Source organism: Cervus elaphus, chromosome 4 (assembly GCF_910594005.1).
Source record: "Cervus elaphus chromosome 4, mCerEla1.1, whole genome shotgun sequence".
NCBI lineage: Eukaryota > Metazoa > Chordata > Mammalia > Artiodactyla > Cervidae > Cervus > Cervus elaphus.
The window spans coordinates 27,231,367-27,255,595 of record NC_057818.1 but is presented as its reverse complement, the minus strand read 5'-3'; the positions used below and the strand labels follow the sequence as shown (position 1 = coordinate 27,255,595).

At 41.1% G+C, this 24,229-nt stretch overlaps 1 protein-coding gene across 1 annotated transcript in view; it reads left to right on the top strand.

Moving 5' to 3' along the window:
* The first annotated feature begins 270 nt into the window (after positions 1-270).
* Positions 271-24,229, top strand: part of CSNK2A2 (casein kinase 2 alpha 2) — a 35,215-nt gene continuing 11,256 nt past the window's right edge. Inside the window, exons 1-5 of the mRNA XM_043898614.1 lie at positions 271-741; positions 1,512-1,623; positions 9,714-9,815; positions 12,462-12,512; positions 21,993-22,052. Coding sequence (XP_043754549.1) covers positions 638-741; positions 1,512-1,623; positions 9,714-9,815; positions 12,462-12,512; positions 21,993-22,052 — 429 coding nt within the window. The 5' untranslated portion in view covers positions 271-637. The remainder of the gene's footprint in view (positions 742-1,511; positions 1,624-9,713; positions 9,816-12,461; positions 12,513-21,992; positions 22,053-24,229) is intronic.

The window sequence follows — 24,229 nt, the reverse complement described above, 5'->3', positions numbered from 1 at the left end:
GTCCTAAAACGGTATACGAGGCATAAGCCTCTAGGGCCGCAGCCTGCAGGAGGGGTTGACCTCGTGGTGAGCGCGGCAGGCCAGACCCAGGATGGGGAGATTTGGAAGCGGGCCTTGAGGGGCGGGGCAGAGGCGGGGCAGGGGCAGGGGCGGGGCCGGGCCCGGGCGGGTCCCCCCGCGCTGCAGGGGGCGCTGTGAGTCTGGGCGGACCCGAGCCGGGCGGCGGCCGCTCCTAGTGAGCGCGGCCCCTTTTCCGGGTTTCCTCCTCCTCCTCCTCCTTCTTCGCCGCCGCCGCCGTCGCTGCCCCTTTCCCGGCCGGCGGCTGCCGCTGCTGGTGCCGCCGACAGCGCCGCCGCCTCGGAGCCGCGAGCCGAGCGGAGGCCGCCGCGGAGCGCGAGCGCTGCCCGCCCCGCCGCCCCGCCGGCCGCTCCAGGGCCGGGCCGGCTCGGCCGGCGCCCCCCGCGCCCCCCAGCCCGCCCGCCCCCGCGGGCCCGGCCTGGCGCGGCCGCCCGCCGCGGCGCTCCTCCTCCTCCTCCTCCGGCGGCCCGCGGCCCGCCGCCTTCTCTGCCCGTCGCCCCGCGCCCCTCGCCGCGCCGCCACCCTCGGCGCCCCGCGGCGCCCCCCGCTCCCGCCCGCCATGCCCGGCCCGGCCGCGGGCAGCAGGGCCCGGGTCTACGCGGAGGTGAACAGCCTGAGGAGCCGCGAGTACTGGGACTATGAGGCTCACGTCCCGAGCTGGGGGTAAAGCCGCCGCAGCCCCCCGCCGGGCCCTCGCACCCCCACCTCCGCCCGGCCGCCCCCCGCCGCAAATCGCACTCGCCCCCCGCGGTCTGTCTCCCCTCTGGGCCCGCGCCTCTTCGGATCTGGGGTGGGAAGCAGACCCTCCCCACCATATTCTCGTCTCCCTCTCCCCGCTTCTCGTCCCTTCCTCTCAGCCGTGCGCACCCCTCTTACCCCGGGGAATGCTCTGTTACTGACAAGTGTAGGGATCCAGGGACCAGAGCCTGGTGGAAGTGAAGGAGCAGCCCTTCCTTCTCACGCGTTGGGGTTTCTGTTGGGGTGGGAAGTCAGCAGCTGTCCTCTTGAGCTATTAAAATTCTCTGCCTTTTTGAGGTTTTGAAATGAGACTGGGTGGGAGGAAATTTTTAAAAGACGTCCAGATTCTCAAAGCGGGCGCTGTCTGCCTTGCGGGAGTGAAGTAATAAGGCAGGTGCTGTGGGCAGAGGGGCACCTGTGAGCCTCCAGGATGGATGCTCTGCCATGCTCAGACCCCTGCCTTCCCACCTTGTCTCCGCCGAGTTATGAGGGATCAGTTAGGTTAGGAGCTGCGTCCAGTGAAAGGAGCCAAGTTTATGTTGTGGCTTTCATTTAGGGAATGAGTTATGGCATTAGGTATATAGACACTTGCAAGTGCTTGATCAATGGAAGCGCCTGGATGGGGATGTGTACTGGGCATAGGCTTGGTTAATCCCAAGTCCTGACATTTATGTGTCCTTCTTGTTCTTTCCCAGTAATCAAGATGATTACCAGCTGGTTCGGAAACTTGGTCGAGGAAAGTATAGTGAAGTATTTGAGGCTATTAACATCACCAACAATGAGAGAGTGGTGGTAAAAATTCTCAAGGTGAGTGTCTTATGAGTGGCATTAAAATTTCTTTTTTCACAGGTCAGAAGGATACAAACTACGCCAACTACATTCTAGAATGAGCAGGACAAACTCATTTTACAAACCTTCTGCCCCATGTGCCTCTGCTACTCCTCCCATGCTGCCTGTTTGAACTTTTTTTCACACAGACCTTTTTCAAATCTAAGCATGGTAGTTAAGGAACATCCTTGTTCTGAAATGTAATTATGGGCTCCCAAAGTGAATATTCCAAAGAGCCTTCCATTTGTTACAAACTAGATAGGAATTCACATGCAAGAAGAGCCTCTTCATGAAGAGCCCAGTTGATTCAAAGGCTCCTTGAGCACTGAATTTGTTATTCCAGAATGAAAGATGGAAACAGAGTAGCTTCAAAGACAGTTTGAAGCCTGAGTGGAAGGAAACACCTCAGTGAATAATTGCTTGTTTTTTCTCCTTTGGTGATGAAAGTTTCAGATGGGGTACATGCAGTGAGCCAGCAGGGCCAGGAAGGTTCAGTTGTTTATCAGTCAGTAAAAGTGAAGTTGGGAGCAGTAGAGAGTACACTTACAATCACTAAAATAATGATTGGAACAAAACAGCCTGAATCTGGTTTAGCAGCCTAAGTTTGTAACAGATACACACTTTGTCATCTCTTGGATGGAGGCATGATCCATCCAAGTATGAAGTATGTATGAAGTATGAAGAATTGGCTAAAGTATGGCCAAAAGTTGGCTAAGTATGAAGAGTTGGCTAAATTCTCTTCCAGGTAACTGATTGATAATGTTTTACAGGGTGGACTTTGATAATGTTTTACAGGGTGGACTGAAAAATAGTTCTTAGAATCTGTGAAGGGTATTCATCACTGCCAGATCATTTCACTTGTGTGCATGTCATTTAGTAGAATCTTGAGATGACCAAAAAGCTAATTAATATAAGCACTTTTACACAAACAAGAGTCCAGTATGGCCATTTTGGAGAGGCTCTGTGGATAAGAATGTAGGATCGAAAAGCTGTTTTTGTGATCTTAAGTAGAGTTAGGGCAGCTGTGTCCATATTTAAAAAGAGGCAGGCTTGGACTGTCTGAAAATGGCTTTTCAGAAAAATGAGCGACTCTTATTATTCAGTACCAGCCTAGCCTAGTGATGAAGAGACAGGATTACGGTTGAGAGAAATAGGCAAGTTACTTACTTGTGCTGTCAGAAACGCTGGAGGTAAGAAGTGAGGAACTGTTATTGAAAAATGTGGAGTTTTTGACTCTCCTCTTCCCTAAATATGAATTGCACCTACAGAATCATGTCATCTTTTTTGTTATTGTTTTTCTTCATAAACATAAATATTTAAAAAGATACTTTCTTCAGAGAAGTCACCTGGAAAGCCATACAGCTTTTTTCTTGATATATTAGCATAAATGTTTTTACTATAAGCTGCTTAAAATCTCTCTAGGAAGTAAGCAAGGCATAAATTGAAGTTAGGAATATCCACATTCTATTGCTGTGCATTTGGAAGAATGAATTGCTGACGCTAAAGCAATTTCAGAAAAATGTCTAAACTTTCATGTGATGGCAGCATTTTTAGAGTAAGCGTGCAACTTCCTATGGTGTCTTTTTTGAAAAGGAACAACATTCAGGTGTACATGGAAGTAATGATATGTTCAATTAGAAAAGCATCACGTTGCTCTTTGGTCATCCTTGTAGAGAACTTTGTAGCCTCAGTTACTAGATGGTTTTTTTCCCTGCTCTGAAGATTCACAGGATGTGTTTAGGGAATCCTGTATGGAAGCTGAAGGTTATATTTAACCCACAAGAAATGTAGGCCCAGAGAAACATATCTGACATTACTGTGTTGAAGTAACCCTCAGCCAGGGCTCTTGTTTCCTATTTCTCCCTGTCTCTTACTGCTCATTTTGGCATTGGGTTGTAAGATCTTAACTTTGAGCACAAAGTAAGTTCCACTGTTCTGAAATAAGACTTGGGAGGCCCCTCTGATGTTCCAGCTGGCTCAGTGTTGTTTCTTGTATCTTTTACACACAAGTCCTTCTCAGGGTGCAGCCCACACCACCTTGTTTCTGCTGATGAAAAGTACACTCACTTTTGTTTTTCCAAGCACTGTGACATTTCTATCCAGATTTTGTTCTGTCTGAAGGATGGGGTAAGAAACTACTGATGGTATTGTTGGCTTTTCTCTTTCCGATAGGCTGAATTAAAATAGATTAAAAGTACTGTTGTTTTTTTTTTTTTTTGAAAAAGAATAGGGCCTTTATCCAAAGTTATGTGCCCCTATTCAGATAAGTCAGAGTTATGACTAATACTACTATTGTCATGTTTAGCCACAGGAAATTAGTTCCTTAACAGAATGCCAGTTGCTCATAATTTGAAGGACTCCAGAAAAAGCTTGCTCTTCATCTTGGCCTACTGGATTTCAGCTGCAGGAAGGAACTTCTGTGTTGATGTGCACGTGGTGACTGAGACAGAGTACGTTCCTTGAGGACAGGAACAGCCTGCTTCTTTGGTGAATGTTTCCACCCAGTGCTTTCCAACATATGAGAATGGCTGGATGATGAACGACCGCAGAGGAATTTCTTATCTCTTCATTTACATCCATAGATGTCTAAATATTAATAAGAGGTTTTTAGGAATTTAGCAATTGGTGAGCAGAATGTTCTCTCTGGCCTGAATTGAGATTCTGAAACCGAAATCTTCAAAGAACACTTCCCAATCAATAGGGAGGTTGTGTCTTTTTTTGACAGAAATTGTTTTGAGGAGTGGGGAGGATGGTAAGGATTAATATAGCAGGGCAGAAAGCCACTTTCATGTCTAAAGTTTCATCTTTTGATTTTGAAAAATCAAATTTTCAGTTCCTTTGTAGTACCTTTTAGGAGAGTGTACACAGAAATAAAAGCATCTGGCCACTTTGGACAACTTTTAGCACTTTGTGAGCATTACCTCTGTGTGTGGATTTCATCTCTTCTTGAAGTCCTTGGGAGGCTGCAAATTCAACTATTTTCTAAATAGAAGTTAAAAGCAATACCAGATTTTAAAAAACAAAAGTGCAGGTTTTTGGACCCGTGCTGCAAGTACTGGAAATCCTCATCTTAGGCTTCTTGTTGGTATTACTTCATATAGAGTTTATCCATTCCCTGCGCCCTCCCCCCACCGAAATTAATTATCAAGCTTCAAACAAAGAGTGGTAGCAACACAAGTGTAACTCTACTGTCAGGAGGTAGTGTTAAAGGTGATTGGTCCCGGATCCTTCTTAGTTACTTCACAGTGAGTCGGTGGCTATGGAGCTTTTATGAAACTGATGTTTTTCTCTATTTGTACTTTCTCAGCTGGTAGGTTTTTTGCCCTCCGTTTGCTTTATTAGGCAAGTGTACCAAGACATCCACTACATGAAACAAGACATTAATGCTAATACGTCTCTTGGTATAAAAAGAGGATTGTTAAAGTATTAAAAATAATACAAATTTTGAAAATTGTGAACGAGTTGATGCTGTATCCAATGCTGTGGTTGTGGGGTTGGAGATTTGAGAGTGTGGTCAACCTGTGAAACAGAATCACAACAGGGGAGCATAGATACTATTAGAACCCAAACCTGTTTTTACAGATAAAGCAAGACCCAGGAGAACCTGCAGTTTGCTCGGGGTTCCATGGCCAGCGGGATAGAAGCTGGGTTCATGACCTTCTGTCCCTGCTGCAGAGTCTTGGTAGATGTGAGGGGCACTAATGGGACATCAGCTGGATATTCTGAACTCAACTGGAAAGATGGACGAGCATGCACTATAAGTCAAATGGAATTTCTTTGTTTCTAATGATTTTTGAGGTGTTCTTCTGGAAGGAAATACCTGATGTCCGTGGGTTGCTACTTGACATGTGGGGTAGATGAAAGCCCGAAGCGCTATAGGGACCTAGACTTGGCTTCTCTGGTTTGTATCCACAGCAGCATATTTAACATATAAGTGAAATGTTACTTTCCTTTCTTGTTTGACATCATAAGGACCAGTGTTTTTATACTCCTTTTTTGAAACGTATAGTACCTCCAGGTCTCATCCTCATTACTTGCTAAGAGGGCAGAGCCCTTAGGAGAGAGGACTGTACCATCCTCTCTGTGAGATGCAAAAGCCTACTATGTACCTCACTGTTTTAAATTAAACAATTTTTAAATCCCAGAGGTAACAGTTGCCCTCAAGAAATTGATCATGTATTTGGGAAGATGAGAGTTGAAAAATCAGGGGGAAATTTGTTGTGAAGAATAAACATTGCACAAATGATATTTAGGTCAGTTGCAGTGGATTCTGCCATGGTAATAAAATAAAAGCCATCATCCAGACTGAGCATTCTTTCTGCTCTGTCCTACAGTCCTGACAACCATTGTTTGTTGTAATTGTTTATTGCAGGTGATGAAATTAAAATCTTAGTAGGGCAGTTGTTGATTTTGTAGTGGAACAAAAGTAATCCCAGGTTTGAAAATTCTGAGCTGTGTTCCTGCCTTCCTTGAATGTATCAGTTCAGTTGTGCTTGGAAAGAAATTAAAACAGGACTTTGCCTGTTAATATTTGCTGGGATTTATTGAGGTCATAATTCTTAATGCCTTTTAGTAGACATTAGCTTGCAAATTCAGTCACAATTAAATTCTAGTAGTTGAAATCATTCTCAGATCCAGCTTTTTAAAGATCAGCTCTGAGTAAATAAATAGGACAGATAACTATCAACTTTCGTCTTTCTGAGCAGCCATCACTAAATTGGTCTTTGTTTTAAAATGTTTAATGTTGCTGAATAGGGAAAGAGAGGCAGGACCACATTGAACAAGATTTGGATCACATTGAACCAAGACTGCTGACTACCTGGGACTCTTCACCTGAGGGCAGAAACCTCCTGAAAAAAATCTTTTTTTTCCTTTCTTTTCAGAGCTCTTGCACAGAAAATTTTAAAGGAGTTTTTCCCCTTTAAATAGTCTCTGTAGGTGTGTGCCGAAATTCATTTATTGTTAAAACTTGATTTAATACTTTAATTTCTTTTGTTTAGCTTTTTTATCTACTAGAGTTTAAGTTTTTTTGTTTTGTTAACAGCTAAACTGATTCAGTTAGAGCCAGATATTCTCTGAATTGGGATAAATGAACCTTAGGTGAGAGAAGGGCTTTTAATTTAGCATGCAGATGAAATGTGAAATTGTGGAAATGTGTTTTCCACTTTAGTGGTGGTGAGTGAGTGTGGACAGTGGGCTGGAGGATCGGAGCAGCCTTACTTCTGTAAAAATTCATGGTCTGTCTTCCTTCAGATGCCAAGGATCCTCCCTTATAAATCCTAACTTTTTCTCTTGAATTCTGTTTATAAAATGTCAATCATCGCTGTCATAAGTATCTGGGCGTTCATTGGTTTTTCAGCTTCTGGAGGTCTCTCAGGTTCAGAGGAGTAAGCTTGAGGCTAGAGAGTTACCGCTTGATTCATGTAGAGACTTGGTGCCTCTTTGGAGGGTAGTGTCCCTAGCTGTTCATCACTTTTCTTACAGTCTTCTGGTCTTTTCTCAGTATGTGAGGACTCCAGCTGCAGTGTGACTCCATTTTGCCACTTCAGATTTGTCCTGCTGTCCCCAGGCTGACAGGTGACAGTTGGGCAGTCAAATGTGCTTCACTTGTTCTGTGAGTTACCTTTAGACATAGTGAAAGATATGTTCATCTGAACTGGATTATCCAGGAACGGGTGTCTGCCTGATCTGTTGCTGAATCACAGAACAAGGCAAGGCTCTATATGGGACATTGTCATTGGAGCAGCTTATTTAATGTACTTGTTCACTTTTAGAGGGAGAGGGGGGTTTTGATGAACACAGGCTTCTGGCCATTGTTTTTTTCCTCCCTCTGTTGCCACTCCCACAGATTTGTAACTGCTTTACAGGAGTGGATGACAACTCTAGAATTTGTTGGGGCTTCCCTGGTAATTCAGTGGTTAGGGTGCTGAACTTCCATTGTGGCAGGGCACAGGTTTGATCCCTGGTCGGGGAACTGAGATCTCACATGCCTTGCAGTGTGGCCAAAAAAAAAAAAAAAAGAATTTTCTTACATTGAATATATTAGTTGCATTTGATTTTTCTTTTAACTTTGTGACAAAATTTCGGACTACTGAAAAATTGCAAAAATTCCCATGTACCTTTCATAAATATCCTTTTCTCTCTTTTATTTATATATATACACACACATGTTATACATACAGATATGTATGTATATGCTGATATATAACTATTTCTTTTACTTGTTTTAAGTGCTTGAAAGTATGTTGTTTATCCCTAATTTCCTATATTTCCTAAAAACAAAAGCAGTTTCTTACATAACTGAATGCCATGATCAAAAATAAAAAATTAATATTGATGCAGTGCAGTTAATCTACAGCCTATGTTCTTATTTGCCAATTGTCCTTATAATGTTCTTTATAGCAGAGGAAAATCCCAGATCATGCGTTACATTCAGTTGTCATATTTTTTTAATCTGGAGTAGTTGTTTAGTCTGTGTGTTTCATGACAAACATTTTTAAAGCTTGTAGACTACTTATTTTGTAGTATATCCTTTGGCTGTTTTCTGACCAAGTTTATACTTGATGTTTGAGTGCTTCACTTTTCCAAAGTATTGAGTTCTGTAATTATGAAAAAGGGAAATAGTAAAATTTCTAAGTGGACATGGAGAAAGAACCACAGTAGCCCGATCTGTTCTACTGAGAATCCTGACAAGATGGAATGGGCACGATTGTGGCAGCTGGCTTGGAAGAATGCAGCCAGACTCCAGTCTCTCAGTTGAGCACCCTCTTACAGGTGATGCAGGTGTTCTGTGTTTTATAATCTCTCTCTGTTTTGTGTTCAGAGCTGTAGCTTGGTGGCCAACAAGAGATGATGGTTTCTCTGACTTGTGTGTATATTACGTTTCCACCCATTCCACTGCCACCACCACATAGACACAGTCTTTTTCCATCTTTTCCATCGTGGCCAATCCATTGGGCTGTCTTTGTCTTTGCCTGTGCTATTGTAACTGTCTCGGTGAGGCGGTACTCCTTTTCCTAAGTTACGATTCTCCCATGGCCACACTTGGGAAATGAAAGCACAGTGGCTAAGGGTGAGGCCTGCAGAGTCAAACTGACTAGATTTGAATCCTGCGCCTGCTCTTTACTGTTAGCTGTGTGATCTTGGGCAGATAGCTCAACTTGGCTGAGTCTACTATATAGGAATTTTGTGAGAATGAAATATGAAAATAACGGACCTAGCATTTATCAACTGCTTCCTATATACTAGTCGCTGTTTAAGTACTTTATAAAGCATAATTGTGGTGATAATGCTTATTTTTCTAGAGCTACTTTTATTCTTCTTCAGACTCTAGCCCATTTACAACAAGAAATAACATGCATAATGCTGACATTTTTGATTAAGGTTTCCGGTTTGCCTGTCCAGCAGATTGAAAGGTTAGTGGGTAGCAGGGGTTTTCAGTCACTGCTGTGTCAGAGATTGGTCTTTTCCTTTGCTGATCCATCATCTCTTCCTTTAGGAATGGGGTCTGTTGGGAAGTTTTACTGGCTCTGAGCTGATTTCAGAGTCTAGATATTAAGGAAATGGGAGTGGTGACAGGAAACGGGAGCCAGCAGCTGGGAAACAAGTTTGTAACTTGATGTCAGTGAACTGGTCTTCACTCCTAGAAGACAAAATTACATGGGACCCGTTGGAAGAGCAGGTGTCTTAGCAGTTTGTTTCAGTTTTTCCATTTATGAGTGCATGATAGACAGCTGCTGAGAGCTATAACGTTTTCCATTGGGCAGTTAACTCGTAAACATTTTATTTTTAAATTATGACATAGGCATTCAAAATTTCATGTGTCCTAAATGTAACTACTTAAAAGATTTGATATGTAAGCTGTATGAGTCTGTGAATTATTTCAAGTAATCTTAAAAATTCTTATGGGCAGGCCCCTCTTAAACCTCATTTTCTTCCCCCATCTCTTCTAATTTAGGCATGCCCTTGTGCAAAATAGTGCAATAGTCATTTGATAGAAACATTGTTTTAAAGTTTTATTTATTAACTTCAAAAGGAGTCTTACTTCTGATTGCTCTTGTGTATTTAAGCCAGTGAAGAAAAAGAAGATAAAACGAGAGGTTAAGATTCTGGAGAACCTTCGTGGTGGAACAAATATCATTAAGCTGATTGACACTGTGAAGGATCCTGTGGTAGGTGCCTAGTTGTTGAAGAGGAGAGAGGGAGAGAGAGAGAGTGTGTGTGTGTGTGTGAGAGAGAGAGAGAGAGAACCTGAAAATAATGGGAAACATCATTATAATATGCTGGGAATGATTGTGTTTGTCTTTACTGCTAAACGATTTTGAAAACCAGAAAAAAGCATGGTGGTCCAATGATAAACTAGCCACTACCACTTTTATGGAACCTTAAACCATTTGTAGAAAGAAAATCCCTTTCCCACTTTTATAGCCTCATTATTTTGATCCAGTCCACGAACGTTTGCTTCAAAGCTCCCTTATGCTCCTGCTTTTCTCCCAACTTTGAAAGCTTATTAACTGCCAGTTAACATTATTGTACCTCACTTAAGTAAGCCTGACATTTGAAAATCTGGGTTTACAGAAGGAGATAGGAAGTGTGTCCATGTGGACACTTCCTGTGGAGAACTGAACAGATCACAGACCCCTTGAGGTCACTACTTGCTGTTTCTCATACTGGTCTTTAATTTGGCATCCACCATTAGGGCTCACATGGTATATGCAGATGCAGTTTAAATATTTTTGTTAAAATGCTTAATTTTTAGCCATTTAAAATATGCTGTTTAATTTTGTTTTCTCTTCTCCTCAGAAATAACCTAACCTTAAGTGTTTATGATTAGGCAAGCTTCCCATTCAATTTCTGTTCTTTTACCTCTTCTACCTCAGATATTTCTCTGTTTTCCCATGATACCTTTTTAAGAACATCTTTGCTTCTGTCTGCTAAAGACATTGTCATAATAATGTAGCTAGCACGCATTGAACACTTACTGTGTGCCAGGCATTATTCTGAGTGTTTAACGGAATTATGTCATTTAATCTCTACAACAGTCTAGTTGGGTGGGTACCATTATTGTCCCTGTTGTCACAGTGTACAGATAAGAAAACTGAAGCCTGCAGAGGTTAAGTAAGTTTCCCAAGATTACAGTTTTTCCTTTGGATCCTAAAAAGATGGAGAAGGGTGGTTACATGCTAGATTATATCTAACTGGCATTAAAAATATATCCCAGCCTGGGCTTCTCAGGTGGTGCAATGATAAAGAATCCTCCTGCCAATGCAGGAGACGCAGGAGATGCGGGTTTGATCCCTGGGTCGGAAAGATGCCCTGTAGAAGGAAATGGCAACCTGCTCCATTATTGTATTCTTGCCTGAAAAATTCCATGGGCTACAATCCATGGGGTTGCAAAAGAGTCAGACACTGCTGAGCACACGCATGCACACGCACACAAGTTTCAGAAGTAGGAATAATGACTGTTAAGTGGATGAACATTAAAGGTTTACTATGTTTAAAAAAATATATATATCCCAGCCTTATCAGTTCAGAGAGATTTCACAGTAACTCTGGACTGCGTGATCCTTGGAAATGGCCTGCACTGTGAGCCAGCGTGTAGTTTTATACCTAGTATATCTCTGTTTTGCTTTATATATATATACATCTGTGTGTGTGCACGTGTTAACAAAACTTAGCGGTTCCTATCATTTTTGTAATGTTACTTAAAGCATGCATGTTTCACATTATACATAATACAAATAAAGTGAAGAAAAACCAACAGGGAAGCCTCATCCCCTAACTTGTAGGGGGACAGGCTTGCTTCTAGCCTGTAGAGAGACCTGGTGGTCTTGTTGAAACCTTTCAACACTGGGCTAGTGAGGAATTCTTGGTCTGCTCCTTGTTCTGGTGAAGACATGCATGCACTGTGGCCTGTTTGCTACATAACTTTTACCTACTTCTTTGAGCGGAACTGCACAGCCATAAAGATTTCCAGGATTTTATTTCTTCCTATAGCCCTTTAAGCCCCTGCTTTTCTCTCAATTTTGAAAGCTTATTTCTGCCAATTAGCATTATTTTACCTTACTTAAGTAAACCTGACTTTTGAACATCAAATGTTGACCATTTTGTCCTCATTATATTAAAATTTATAGTGCTTTAAAAATACTTGATGTTATATGGTTTTGGAGGGGCGCACATCTTTGAAAAGAGACATTCTCTAATTATGCCTAGCCATGGCATAATTTCACATTATACCTTAGTGACAATCATAGACGGGAGGTTTTTTGTTTTTTTTTTTTTGATTGTGGAAAGACCAGTGGTAAATTCCCAAGACCCATGCTAGTTATGTAAAATGCGTCTGGTTCATTAAACCAAGGTGAAAACTTTCTACTCTCTTTGTAGTTGGCAGGCTGGAACACGGCAGAGTATATACATCTTCACATAACGTGCCAGGCCCACTGACGGCTTGGTCAGAGAACAGACTCCTAAAAAACAAAAACAAAACCTTTATAATGGAAACTGCAACCATTTACAAAAGTAAAGTGAATAGTATAATGAACCTCTTCGCACACATCACCCAACTTTAGCTCAAGTTAATCAGCTTAAGGCACTTTGTTTCATCTGGACCCCACCCACTTCCCAACCACCCACCATGCCCAGTTGTTTTGAGGCAAATTTCAGACATAACATTTCAAGGGGATTCTTTCTTAATAAGCTCTCCCTAATGAGTGAATCTCTCTTTCATCTAAGTGGGATTTGGGGATGGGCCAGTATGACAGAAGCAAATTAAATTTATTGTTTGAATACTTACAAAGCATTAATATTCTCTCTTGCAGTCAAAGACACCAGCTTTGGTATTTGAATATATCAATAATACAGATTTTAAGGTGCGTATATGCTGTTTCTTTCTGGCATGGGGTTAATGGGGAATGGGGAGGTGGTGATAATTACTGTTGATACTCTGGAGCACAAGGGGACCAGGAAAGGTCATTGCTGAGAGCAGGAGATAACACTGGATGGATTTCTTACAGCATTAGTACAGGATGCAGGAAGTGGTTAGAGTCTTGCAGTTGGTGAAATTAAGCATTACTCTTTGCCTTGCTTACTCTGGGAATAACTACTCGGCTGGGTCTAAGTTAATGCCTCATCTATAATGCTCATGTTGTAGACATGATGGGTAGATGTTAATTTTAATTTTCATAGGAATCTTACACGTTCCTAATAGGAAGTGATAAATGGATACAGAACTTGTGTGAAAAGAGTCAGTATTGTACCTTGGATTCAAGCTATCAAATGGTGTGTGTGTTCATGCACACTGTATACAAAATAAATGACAGAATCACTGTGCTTTAGAAAAGCCCTATTTTGGGGGCTTTCTTCTGTTTATAGTGCATGTTAGTTTAGACTTTAAAGTGTTCTGAAAGCATGGTTTTAAGCTGATTTTTCATGAATTTGTGTTTGTTGTTGTTCAAACACTGCAACCTTCTGATAAGAGATCAGACATACTGAGCATGGTAGAGCATAATATGAAAACCAATATAAAAACAAATAGTATTGTTTATTTTTAGGGGCTTTTAGGTGATTATAATTCTTCATCAGTGTAGAAAAGGCTTGTGATTTTGTTGTGGTGGAAGTTAGGAAAAAACCCAGTCAGCAATTGAAAGATGCTGTGCTAATGGGGAGTGATCCTTTTGGGTGAAAAGAAAAGAATTTTATCCTCACAGTTACTTTTTCTTAAGTAATCACTCTAAAATACAGTCAATTAGTGAAAATATGCACAAATGGGTATTACACCTTATAAAACAGTAAGCAGGTTTTATATTCAGTACAATCATCCCTTGGTAATGTCAGGCGAGTGTGTGCTCCTCAGTTTGTCTCATCACAACAAAAATTTGGAGTGGCGGACATTAAAGCCCCCTTGGCGGGTCACAGCTCTTGGAGGACAGTCCGTGTTATAGGTCTTAAACAAATCAGTGTTACAGCTCAGTGTTACAGCTCTATTTTATTTAGATAATAGCAGGAAAATCCATCTTGGAGGCATGAGGGCATGTTGATCCAAAGACACGAAGAGAAGAGCACCCCATCGTGGGGGCAGGAGGGGTGGGGGAGAAAACGCTTTGGCTCCTCTTTTTATATGTTTTTTTCTCCCCCCTGGGCCTGTCCTATGCAAATTGGGCTTAGGCAGGAGCGCTGTTCTACCTGAAGTCCACTCCGGTCCTCGGACCTTCCTCTGCTCTATTTTCACAGGCTTTTCCCTTGCTTGTCTTTTAGCCACCGCCATTTGGGACTCCTTTTCCCTATTCTAACTACCTAACAGTATCCATGGGAGATTGGTGATTGGTTCTAGGCCCCCTCCCCAGAATACCAAAACCCCAGGCTTATATGAAAATGGCATTTATATTAAAATGACACAGTACTTGCATGTAACATATGCACGTCATTTAAAGATGATACTCTAAAACGTCTCTAGATGACTTGTTACGCCTGATACAGAGTAAATGTTGTGTAGGTAGTGGTAGAGCCCAGCAAATGCAACTTTGTGGGATTTTTGTTTTTTCAGTCCATGGGTGATTGAATCCTCGAATACAGAGGGACAGTTGTGTAGCTTTTCCCATATTAACAAGTTTCCTTGTGATGTAACTCCTGGAAGGTGAACTCTGGACAGTGGGATGTGTATTTCTTCATTAACTGGCAGAGCAGCGCTTAACCGGTAGAGTGCTGTGCTGATGAATGTAACTGATCACACTTGTGAGGTGAACAGCTGAGGTTTATTAAGAATGTCCATGATTGGGAATGTGTGTGTGTTTCTGAAGAAACAGGCTTTAATGAAACCAAGCACTTTTGTAATGCAAAAGCTTAAAAGCTTGTCTTAATGGAACTTCATAGTGAAATACCTTAGGTTTCAGTGTCTCTGCTTCCTTGATGAATTTTTACCAGTTATATAGCCACACATGTAAAAATTTTACTTCACCATTTTTGTGTTTCTCAAGTTGACAGCTGCTCTGTTGATTTAATGACATACAGAACATCAGTTTTGAATTCTAGAGAAATCTGACTTCATACAAAGGAAATATTTTGATGGCATATATTCTCTAGGAGCTTCCTTTAAAAGAATCATGGGAAATTGATGTTTTTTGAGGCTTGCATATCTGAAAATACCTTTATTTTATCCTCCCAATTAATATTTTTGCCATGATAGAGAATTCTAGTTTGTAGTTAAGAATTGCCTCAGAATTTTGAAGGGATTGTTCCACTATTAGCCACTGAAGCCACTGGTTGTGATCTGCCTTTTTTTCCCCTTCCTCATGAAAGCTTTGAGTATTTTCTCTTTATTCTCAGTCTCTGAAATTTCACAGTGATGTGCTTTCATATGGGTTGCTTTCATCCTTTGTTCTGGGGACTTACTGGGCTTTTAAGTCTAGAAACTCATGTCCTTCCATTTTGGAAAAATATTTTTAATGTTCCTTTCTTCCCTTTCTTCTTTGTTCTCACTTTCTAGAACTCATTCAAATGTTAGACTTCTTATCTTGGAACTCTATTTTCTTCTCTGAATTTTTAAAAATAGTATTCTGTTCTTTTATGTTTTATGTAATATCTTCTATTTTCTCACTGAGAATATGTCCCCCCCCCATTATGTTTTCTTCTTTGTGTCTTTTTCTGTTTTTCTTCCAAATTTTTGGGGGTGTTTTTGGTTTTTGTTTCTGTTACAGTTGTCTGAAATGTCACAGGTTTTGAATGCCTGTTAATGAACTTTCTGACTACTGATTGTCAACTCTTGTCTCGAGGATGCAAGCCTGGCTGCCAGCATCTCAGTTGAGGAAAGCTATAGGAAGTGCCTTGTGGACTTAAGACTTCGTTTCGCCTTTGCAATGTGGTGTGAAAACATTTTCCCACTTGCAGTTCAGTCTCTTTGGCCTTTTTCAGTGATACCTGGAGTCACCAATTCCTGAGCCTTTCTGTCATTTTTCAGTGTGAAGTGTTTGCTACTTACTGGGCCCTGTCTGCTGGCAGAATGTTGGCAGAATTCTCAGCTTTTTTGGTCTGCTCAGTCAACTGGACATCTGTTTTACAGCTTCAAAATTGGTTGTCTCTTCCATTCTGTTAGTATTGTGGGTGAATCCACCCCGCACCCCCGCCCCGCTTTTTACAGATATTTTTGAGGAACTTTGGGAAGAAGCAGAGGTAGGGATGGGTTGGTTCTACCAAGTTATTATTAAACTGGAGGTCCTTTTTGAATGTTCAAGCCATGCCATCGTAGTCAACTTAAAAGATCTTAAATATCAGGTAGCATATGTGTGTTTTGGAAGAGCAGACTGTAACAGGAAAATTACTTTTCTGGATAGTATAATTGGCCATAAGTGGGGAAATTGGTTGATTTTAATGTCTGTGTTCTTCAGACTTTTTGTTTTGTCCTGTGTCCATCTTATTAGGAAAGGTTGTTTTTATTTATTCTAGAGTCTTTCTGATTTTGCTATCAAGATTATACCAACTTCATAAGTTAGATGACTTTTCCTTTCTGTTCTCTGAAAATTTACATAAAATGGGAATGATCTAGGTGGTAGGTGTCTTCTGAGGTGGGGAGAAGAGACTTTGGACTACACTTTCCTTTTTAAAATATACTCTTGGTTAAAGTTTTATTCCAGTTTTATATATCTTCTTAGATCTATTTAGATAATTATTTCTAAAGCTGTCTAAATTATATTCACATAAAGTTATTGATAGCATTCTCTTAGAACTTAAAATTTTAATGTGCCTGTAGTTATGCCTTCCTTTACATTTGTAATATTATCTGTACCTTTGGTTTCTTTTTTCTCTTTTTTGAAAAACTTCAGATTGCTAGAGATCTCTTATTAATGCTTTCAAAGAATCAGCTTTTGGTTTGTTCAGATAGTTTTTGTTAGGTTGTTTATTTCATTCTGTTTCTACTCCTGTGTGAATTATTTTCTTCCTTCTTTCTTATTTTCTTTTTTGGGTTTTCACTGTTTTTCCTGTTACCTTCTTGAGTTGAAGTCAGCTCATTGGATTTGTTTCTGTCTTTCTTGATTGGTAGTACGTGTGCTAAGTCTGCACAGCCCCAAGCACCATTTTAGCCGCATTCAGCAGTTACGTGACTCATGCCTATATATTTTTCAGACTACAAGTACAAATTCCAAACTTGTGGATTTTTTCCCTCAAACCTTTTTCACTTTGAAAATCTACCGAAAATTGAGAACAGTAGCAGGTTAATACCCTTACATTACCCAGGTTACCAGTTCCTGCTTTGCCACATTTGTTGTTCTTTCTTCCCCTCCTCCACCCTCCCCTCTTTATCTTTTTGTTGAAATTATCTTGGAGTACAGTTGTAGACATCATGATACTGCACTCTCAGATATGCCAACCCTGGAACTAGGTGGGCCATTTTCCTACATAACCACAATACTTTTAGTACTCTTAAGAATTTTATATAATAATGCCATCTAATGTACAGTATAGAGTTTATATTCAAAAGTTTCCCAGTAATTATTGTCCTGGAAATGTCCATTCAGGATCCACTTGGCTTTTCTGTTTGTTCTGTTTTTTAAATGATTCTTGGGACTTCCCTGGTAGTTCTGTGGTTCAGACTTCGAGCTTCCACTGCAGTGGGGGCACAGGTTGGATACCTGGTTGGGAAACTAAGATCCCACATGGCATGACCTTCCCCCCACCCAACCTCCCAAAAAGATTCTTTTAATTGTTTCCTTATTGATTGCATTGTGTCCAGAAAACATGATCGCTATAATTTTGATGTTTGGGATTTGTTTATGGTTACTTTGTGGCTTTGGTACATGGTTGTTTTTTATATCAAGCTTGTTAATTTAGATCTTATTCAGATTTTCTATGGCCTTGCTGATTTTTTTCCCTTGATATTTTATTTTGTAGTAATGGTACTGGTTTGGTCAGTTTCTCCTTAAAATCGTTAGTTTTGATTCATATATGTCAAAATGATGATAAAAGATACATGGTGATATTTAGAATAAAAGACAAAACTTGAAAACAAGTGAATAGGAAAAGTCAGTTTCTCGAAGTTGGAATGAGTAGTTATAGAAAGCTCCCAAACTCAGAATTGTCTCAAGGAAGCTAAGGTACTGTTTTAAGGTAGAAAGAGTTTTTGTTGAGACAATGGATCTCAGTTTTCCATGCCTTTGAAAAAAATGTAAATAAAAGTGAATATGCATTTTAAGTAAAATATACATCATTTGGGCATTTAGAAAATTTATAAGACATCCCAAATGGATTCCATCTTGAGAAGATGGTAGACCCATATTAATCCATGAAAATGTCATATCACTCACATAAAATTAGGCCTTGACTACCTGATTATCTTGAGGCCTTGTTAATGCTCCTAAGGTTTGAGGTGGAGATGGTGCATTCACAGACTAAAAGTTCCCTTAATTGGGGGAACAAAATTTACTTTTATTATAGATGACTGACATTTTGTTATTTCTCTGTAAGGCATTTTCAGGTAGTTTGTAGTAACTTTGATGTGCTTGATTAATGATTTGTTCTGCTTCCTTAAATTTCTAAAAATGTTGCCCTTGGTTTCATTCTGGATTTGGGGATTGTGTGTGACCAGTGCCTCCAGCATTCGACACCTTTCACTTTCACACTCCCCTCACTTTTTCTTCTCCCTTCATGGGGACCACTGGTTTCTGGACGTAGACCAGGCTGTGTATGGCAGGGAATGTGCAGACTGTGTGTGTAAGGTGAGAGTTTGCTGTGTTGGTGGTTCCCATGTCTGGTCGCAAACCTTCTCGAAGTGAGAATTCCTCTTCAATGACGGCTGTCTGGAATGGAGGCTTGGAATCTGAAGCTGCACTATGACCAGATCTCAAGAACTGTCTGTGTGTAGACAGCATGAGTGAGGCCCCCTTGTGGCCATTCCTTTCTGGGTGTTGGTTTTATACCCAGAGGGCACCGTGATTCTCTTAAGCAGATTTCATTTTTCCCATTCTTCTCGGACTTTCTGAGGTTGATTAAAAGTTCCAGGAAATTTCTACCTTGGGCCCTTTGAATAGTCCTGGTGTGTAACTGACTTCTAGGTCAATGCCAGTGTGTCTGAGGCTTTGGAACCAAACTAGGATTGATGAATACTTTCTTCCTCAGCACCTTCGTAGACTTCCGGGAAGCGTAGGGTGGTTTTGTTTTTCAAGGTCACTTACTTTATGAAAATGTAAGTAAAACTAACTTCCTGTCAGTATTTGGCAGTTGGTTAGTTAATGTTCTCCACGTTAGCTAAGAAGAATGGAGGAGAAGTGTGGTTCTTGTGAAATTTCCCTTCCTAATTTGTCATGAAGCCTTAGTACTTGTGTTTCTTGAAGACGGTTTTAATTTTGTCCCATTGACTAGTGAGCATCATCAAAGACATATTTATTGACTGCCTTCTATGTGCAAGCACAGAAATGCCACACGTGGTGTGAGGTATATAAAACATGTCATTCTGCCATGCAGGGACTTAGAATATAGACAGAGTTGTACCTGGTTATCAAGCTTGTACCTTGACATGCTTGTTTGGGGGAGGGAAAGTTCAGAGGTCTTGAGTCACCAGATCAGTGACTGCCAGCAGCCATGGCACCCATTCGACCCCGTCACACATATGCTGTGTGCTATGCAGGGGTGGCAGCATAGGACTTGGCGTGTGGGCAAAGTGAAGAAGCCTCTGATTGTTCACAGCAAAGTGAGAAAGTATCTTGAGAATCTCAGGTCACTGCCCGTACCCAAGTGCGGAATGTTAACTCTGGGGACACTGCTGCTGTCATTGTCCTGTGAGCACCCAAGAGATCAGTGACCTGCCTGGGGATTCAGAGAGGAGGAGACCGCTGTGGGCTCTGAGGAGCCCGGGTGGGATGGTTATGACTTCGCCAGTTAAGGTAGCAGGGCAGGCATTCTAGATTTGCCAGAGGGGAGAACAGAGGTGAAAAACACAGGTTTGTTTGATCAGAGTGGGGAACTCCTCAGGGCTTCGGTGGAGAAAGAGCTACAAATGCTGGAGGAAGCCCGACTCTAGACTCTTGAGTCCTGTTACAGGTGTAGTTTGGTCTCCTTCCCAGAGCTGAAAAATGAGAGAGAATGTCAATCTGTCACTCAGGACTTTGTGATGCATTAGACCTAAACATTATAGTCAAGCAGGTGTTTGTTGTATCAGTATTGCATTAAAAGTGATATTGGTTGGAGTAGCTGGAAATACTGTGTTGGCAGTCCAAGGACATTTGTTTTATGCCTTACGCCATTGCTTGATATGGATACCACATGATACAAAAGGAAAGCCTTCCATGCATGATAAAGGCCAAATAATAGCCTGCATTTGTTTTCTGGAAATAGAATATTCTAATCCTCTGAGGATTATTAGAAAATGCTCTTTCCACTTTCATGGTCTGTTTATTGACTTGGGGTTCAACTTGGCACCATCTCTGGGTGTGATCTCCTTAACCTCAGAGGAAGAGCTGATTTGGCACTCCAAGGAGATGGTATCCCTGGCCTGTGTCTGTACATACAGGCTGTTGGTCGGTGTGCTGCTGAGAAGCCTTTCTTGCTAATCAGACCTGGGGGAGAACAAAATGCCTGGGTGTTTTGTTATGAGTGAGTCTCTCCTGAGCAGAAGTAGCGGCATGTTCATGCCATTGGGCCTGAAAATGGTTCAGTCCCAAGCAGGGTCAGCCTCCAGTAGTGGAGCAGCTCCAAGGCACCACCAGTATACTGGAAAGGATGTTTTCGTTCTCTGTGGTGCTCTGAGTGAATCAGATACTCTTACTAAAGGAGGGAGAGTTACTTATAAGGGGAAATTTGAGAAAGAGACTAAGTCCTGGTGGTAGAAAACGTTACGTTTGATTCTTGGCAAATTTGTTGTTTTTCCTAAAAAATTTTTTCAAACAGGTAGTATGTTTACCTGGATCTAAAGTATTAATATATGGGCTTCCCAGGTGGCACTGGTGGTAAAGAACCCACCTGCCAATGCAAGAGACATGAGACGTGGGTTTGATCCCTGGGTTGGTAAGATCCCCTGGAGGAGGAAATGGCAACCCACTCCAGTATTCTTGCCTGGAGAATCCCATGGACAGAGAAGCTTTGTGGGCTACAGTCCATGGGGTCACAAAGAGTTGGACACAACTGAAGCAGCTTAGCAAAATATTAATATAAAGTGGTACACAGTGAATAGACAGTCTTGCAGATACAAATACTCATATGTAGTTGTAGTTTCCCCCCCTTTTATACTGACACATTGTATATACACTGTTCTGTTCCCCTTGAAGACAGTCCCTCCATGGCTTGAGTCTCCCAATAGAGAAACAAAAGAGGTTCGACAACAGTGTACTGATTCATTTTATAGAAGGTGTGGCTTGAACTGATGGGAAAAGAGATTTATTGTCTTTATTGTCAGTAAATATAAATATATTGGAATTTATTGTCTAAATAATAATACAGTTTCCAACAGGGGTTTGTGATGTTTGTGATGTGTGATGATTTAAATGAACCTGGATATGCTAGATTCTGTTCTGTCTCTTAGAAATTGACATTTTAAAAAACAAACAAAATTCTCAATCCAAAACAAACTTTGGATTACCAATTACAAAAACTGTCATTTGTGTCATTTGTGTTAGGCCTGGAATCATTTTCAGAACACATATCCATCTATCACTCCCTCCTTTCCTTCTTTTTTTTTTTAACATCTCACCCTAACACTCCCCTGTGCCCCAAACGTTTTTCATCTTTAGTTACCATCAGTTTTTGCCTATAAAGCGCTTTTTTTCCCAGCCTAGAATTGATTTTTGGAGGATTGGAGGGATTTTTTTTTTTCTTTCTTTTTTTTTTTTTTAGTTAAGTCTCTTGCCATCTCCAGATGCTATAGCAGTTCATTTTCCTGGTGTTTCATGAGCAGACTGTCTTGTCTTGCCACCATTTTACCATGTGAACTGATGAAGTTTTTCAGGTTCTACTGTCCACTGGGAACTTGGTTCTCTAAAGTAAACTGGTGCTGCAGTGGGGCTCATTTGTTTGAAGTTCATTAAGAATATGAGGACAATTGGACAATTTGGACTTGACCTTTATGATAATCTAACTGTGACTGTTGAAACCATGCAGCACTTACACAAGTTTTTAAAAGACCCAAGTTGGTGTAAATGGGCTTTGTTTTTTAATGCCTTTTGAATTCCTTTCATTTTTTTCTTCTGAAGACTGAAATGTTAGACCTTTGTCTTTAGTCTTTGCCTTCATTTGTTCCAAATCAGGTAGCAAGAGGTTCTGGAGTTCTTGATTGACATAAGCACTAAGTTTACAGAGAATAATGACCAACTTCAGGATAGCAACAGGCAGTAAGACTAAATTAACACTCTGTTTTCTGAAATCCATTTCAGCAACTGTACCAGATCCTGACAGACTTTGATATCCGGTTTTATATGTATGAACTACTTAAAGTAAGTAACAGTCATAAACGGTGACTTTTTTCAGTATTATTCATTAAAGGAGTTTTTTGAGAGGACATAACAGAACTCAAGAAGAATATATCTTGACACCCAGAGAATTTAATGGGTTTGAGGTGGGGGTGGGTGGGTAACTTATTGAGGCCTTCATTGTGGAATCTTTACATAGAAACTTTCCAGTGGACCTGAGAAAAATGGCCAGGTTAGGGCTACTGGGGACATTATACCAGAGGTTAGAATCTCATTCTTCATAACTCTTGTTGGTTCTTGGTTTTTAATTGTTTTGTTTTTGCTGTTTAATTAATGCTTGTTAGTTTTCATTACTTATCAAGTCGCCCCAAACTTAGTGACTTTTAGAAAACAGTTTATTATTTGCCATAATTCACTGGATTGGATGGGTGGGTCTTTTGATCTGGGGCAAGACGGTCCAGACTGGGATGGCAGCTGGCATGGCTTGAGGTCTCATCCTCCAGAAAGTTGCTCTGGGCTACTTCCCATGGTGGTCTCATCAAGTCCCAACAACAAGAGAGGGCAAACCTTGATATATGTAAGCCCTTTTCAAGCCTCAACTTTTGTTAGGTTTGCTAATGCCCTATTGGCCAAAGTAAGGCACGTGGCCAGACCTGGATTCAAAGGGTGAAGTAGTGGATGCCACTTTTTCATGGGCAGAGCGTTAAGTTACATCATGTAAGGACATGCATATAAAGATGGTGGACATTTTACAGCCATCCTGTTCTTGCCATTTCTCATAGTCCCTTTCTTATATGGGACAACTTATCCTGTAACCTATGTGTTTAGCCCTGGCTGATTAACCTGGACATGTAAGGAGAGGCAATGAGTAGATTTTCTAGGAGACTTACTAATCCCAGGACTGAAATTTTCAGGTGTTACTGATTGACAAAGGAATGATATTTTTTAGTTTGTCTAGGTAAAAACTTAAGTAAAGAATTCTAAAAAGGTTTGTAAAATGGAGTAGGCTAATGTTTTTTTAGGGTCAGGGGTCACTAAGAATCTAATGAAAACTATGAGCCACCCCCAGGCATGTAAAATAACATGATATAAAGTTTTAGGATGGAATGCATGGATCTCAATTTAAGAACCTCTGGAAGAATGTAGAGGTGTCCTTAGATTAGTTCACAGCATCCCAATAACAGTAATAATACATGTGTTTGCAGGCTGGTCATTTCAGTGGCTCCCAGTGCGTGATGTCCTCTCTGCCTTCTGGAGGCAGCAGCTACGCGGTGGGGGTCATACTTTCTGCCTATGAGGCAGAGAATCCCAGATGAAATTTGAAAAACATCTTTCATGCCTAATGGTCAGAAACTATCAGGTTTTTAAATTCCCCCAAGGAATTTAAGAGCAGTCAGTACCTCCACAGGGAAGCCAAATAGTGAACTTGGTGAAAGAATTCATCCCCTTACTGTATTTGTTCAGCTGTTGCTTTCTTCAGGTAATTTTTCACACCTTAGGTGTTGTGGTCCTAATTTATTTATTCCTTTGGGCAAAGACTGGGCAAAATTACAGAATCAGCACTTGCTAAGTTTTCTCAAAGACGGAGAAAATAGGGATAGGGAAGAAGTGTAGAAAATGTTGAAGGAGCTGAGGTCGAGGGCTACAGAGTGATTGCTTGGTGACTCACTCAGGCTTCCTGTCAGAGCGCCTGGTTCAGGTTTAGGGAGTGTGTCCTCAGGAGCCCTGGTTCCCTACAGCACTGCCCCAGAGCCAATGTGGAATCTTGCTGCCACTGTTGATATAAAACAAGACAGAAAATTGAAGTATTCAATTTAATTGGTACTTAAATTGAAGTCCTATATAGGACAGTGCAGTTACAGAAGATTTCTCTCCTTGCATAGATTATATTCTCACCTTTTCCACCATAGTTTGGTTTCACCTGTTCTTGACCTTCATGTGAAAAGCATCATATACTGTATACTCTATTGTGTCTGGGAAAAGCAAAATTTGCATATTCCTGGAATGCTGCTTGTATGGATTGTATTCTGGCTTATATATTCCTAGTACAGTGCCCTTGCTGCTCCAATCCCAGTGGTCCTCAAGGACAATACTAATATTAGAAGACATGTTAATCTAGAAAATTCATGGGACACTTACTTGAAAGACTAGCCGTGTTGCAGATAAGATTGGGATGTCATTCTTCATGTGGATCCTTCATG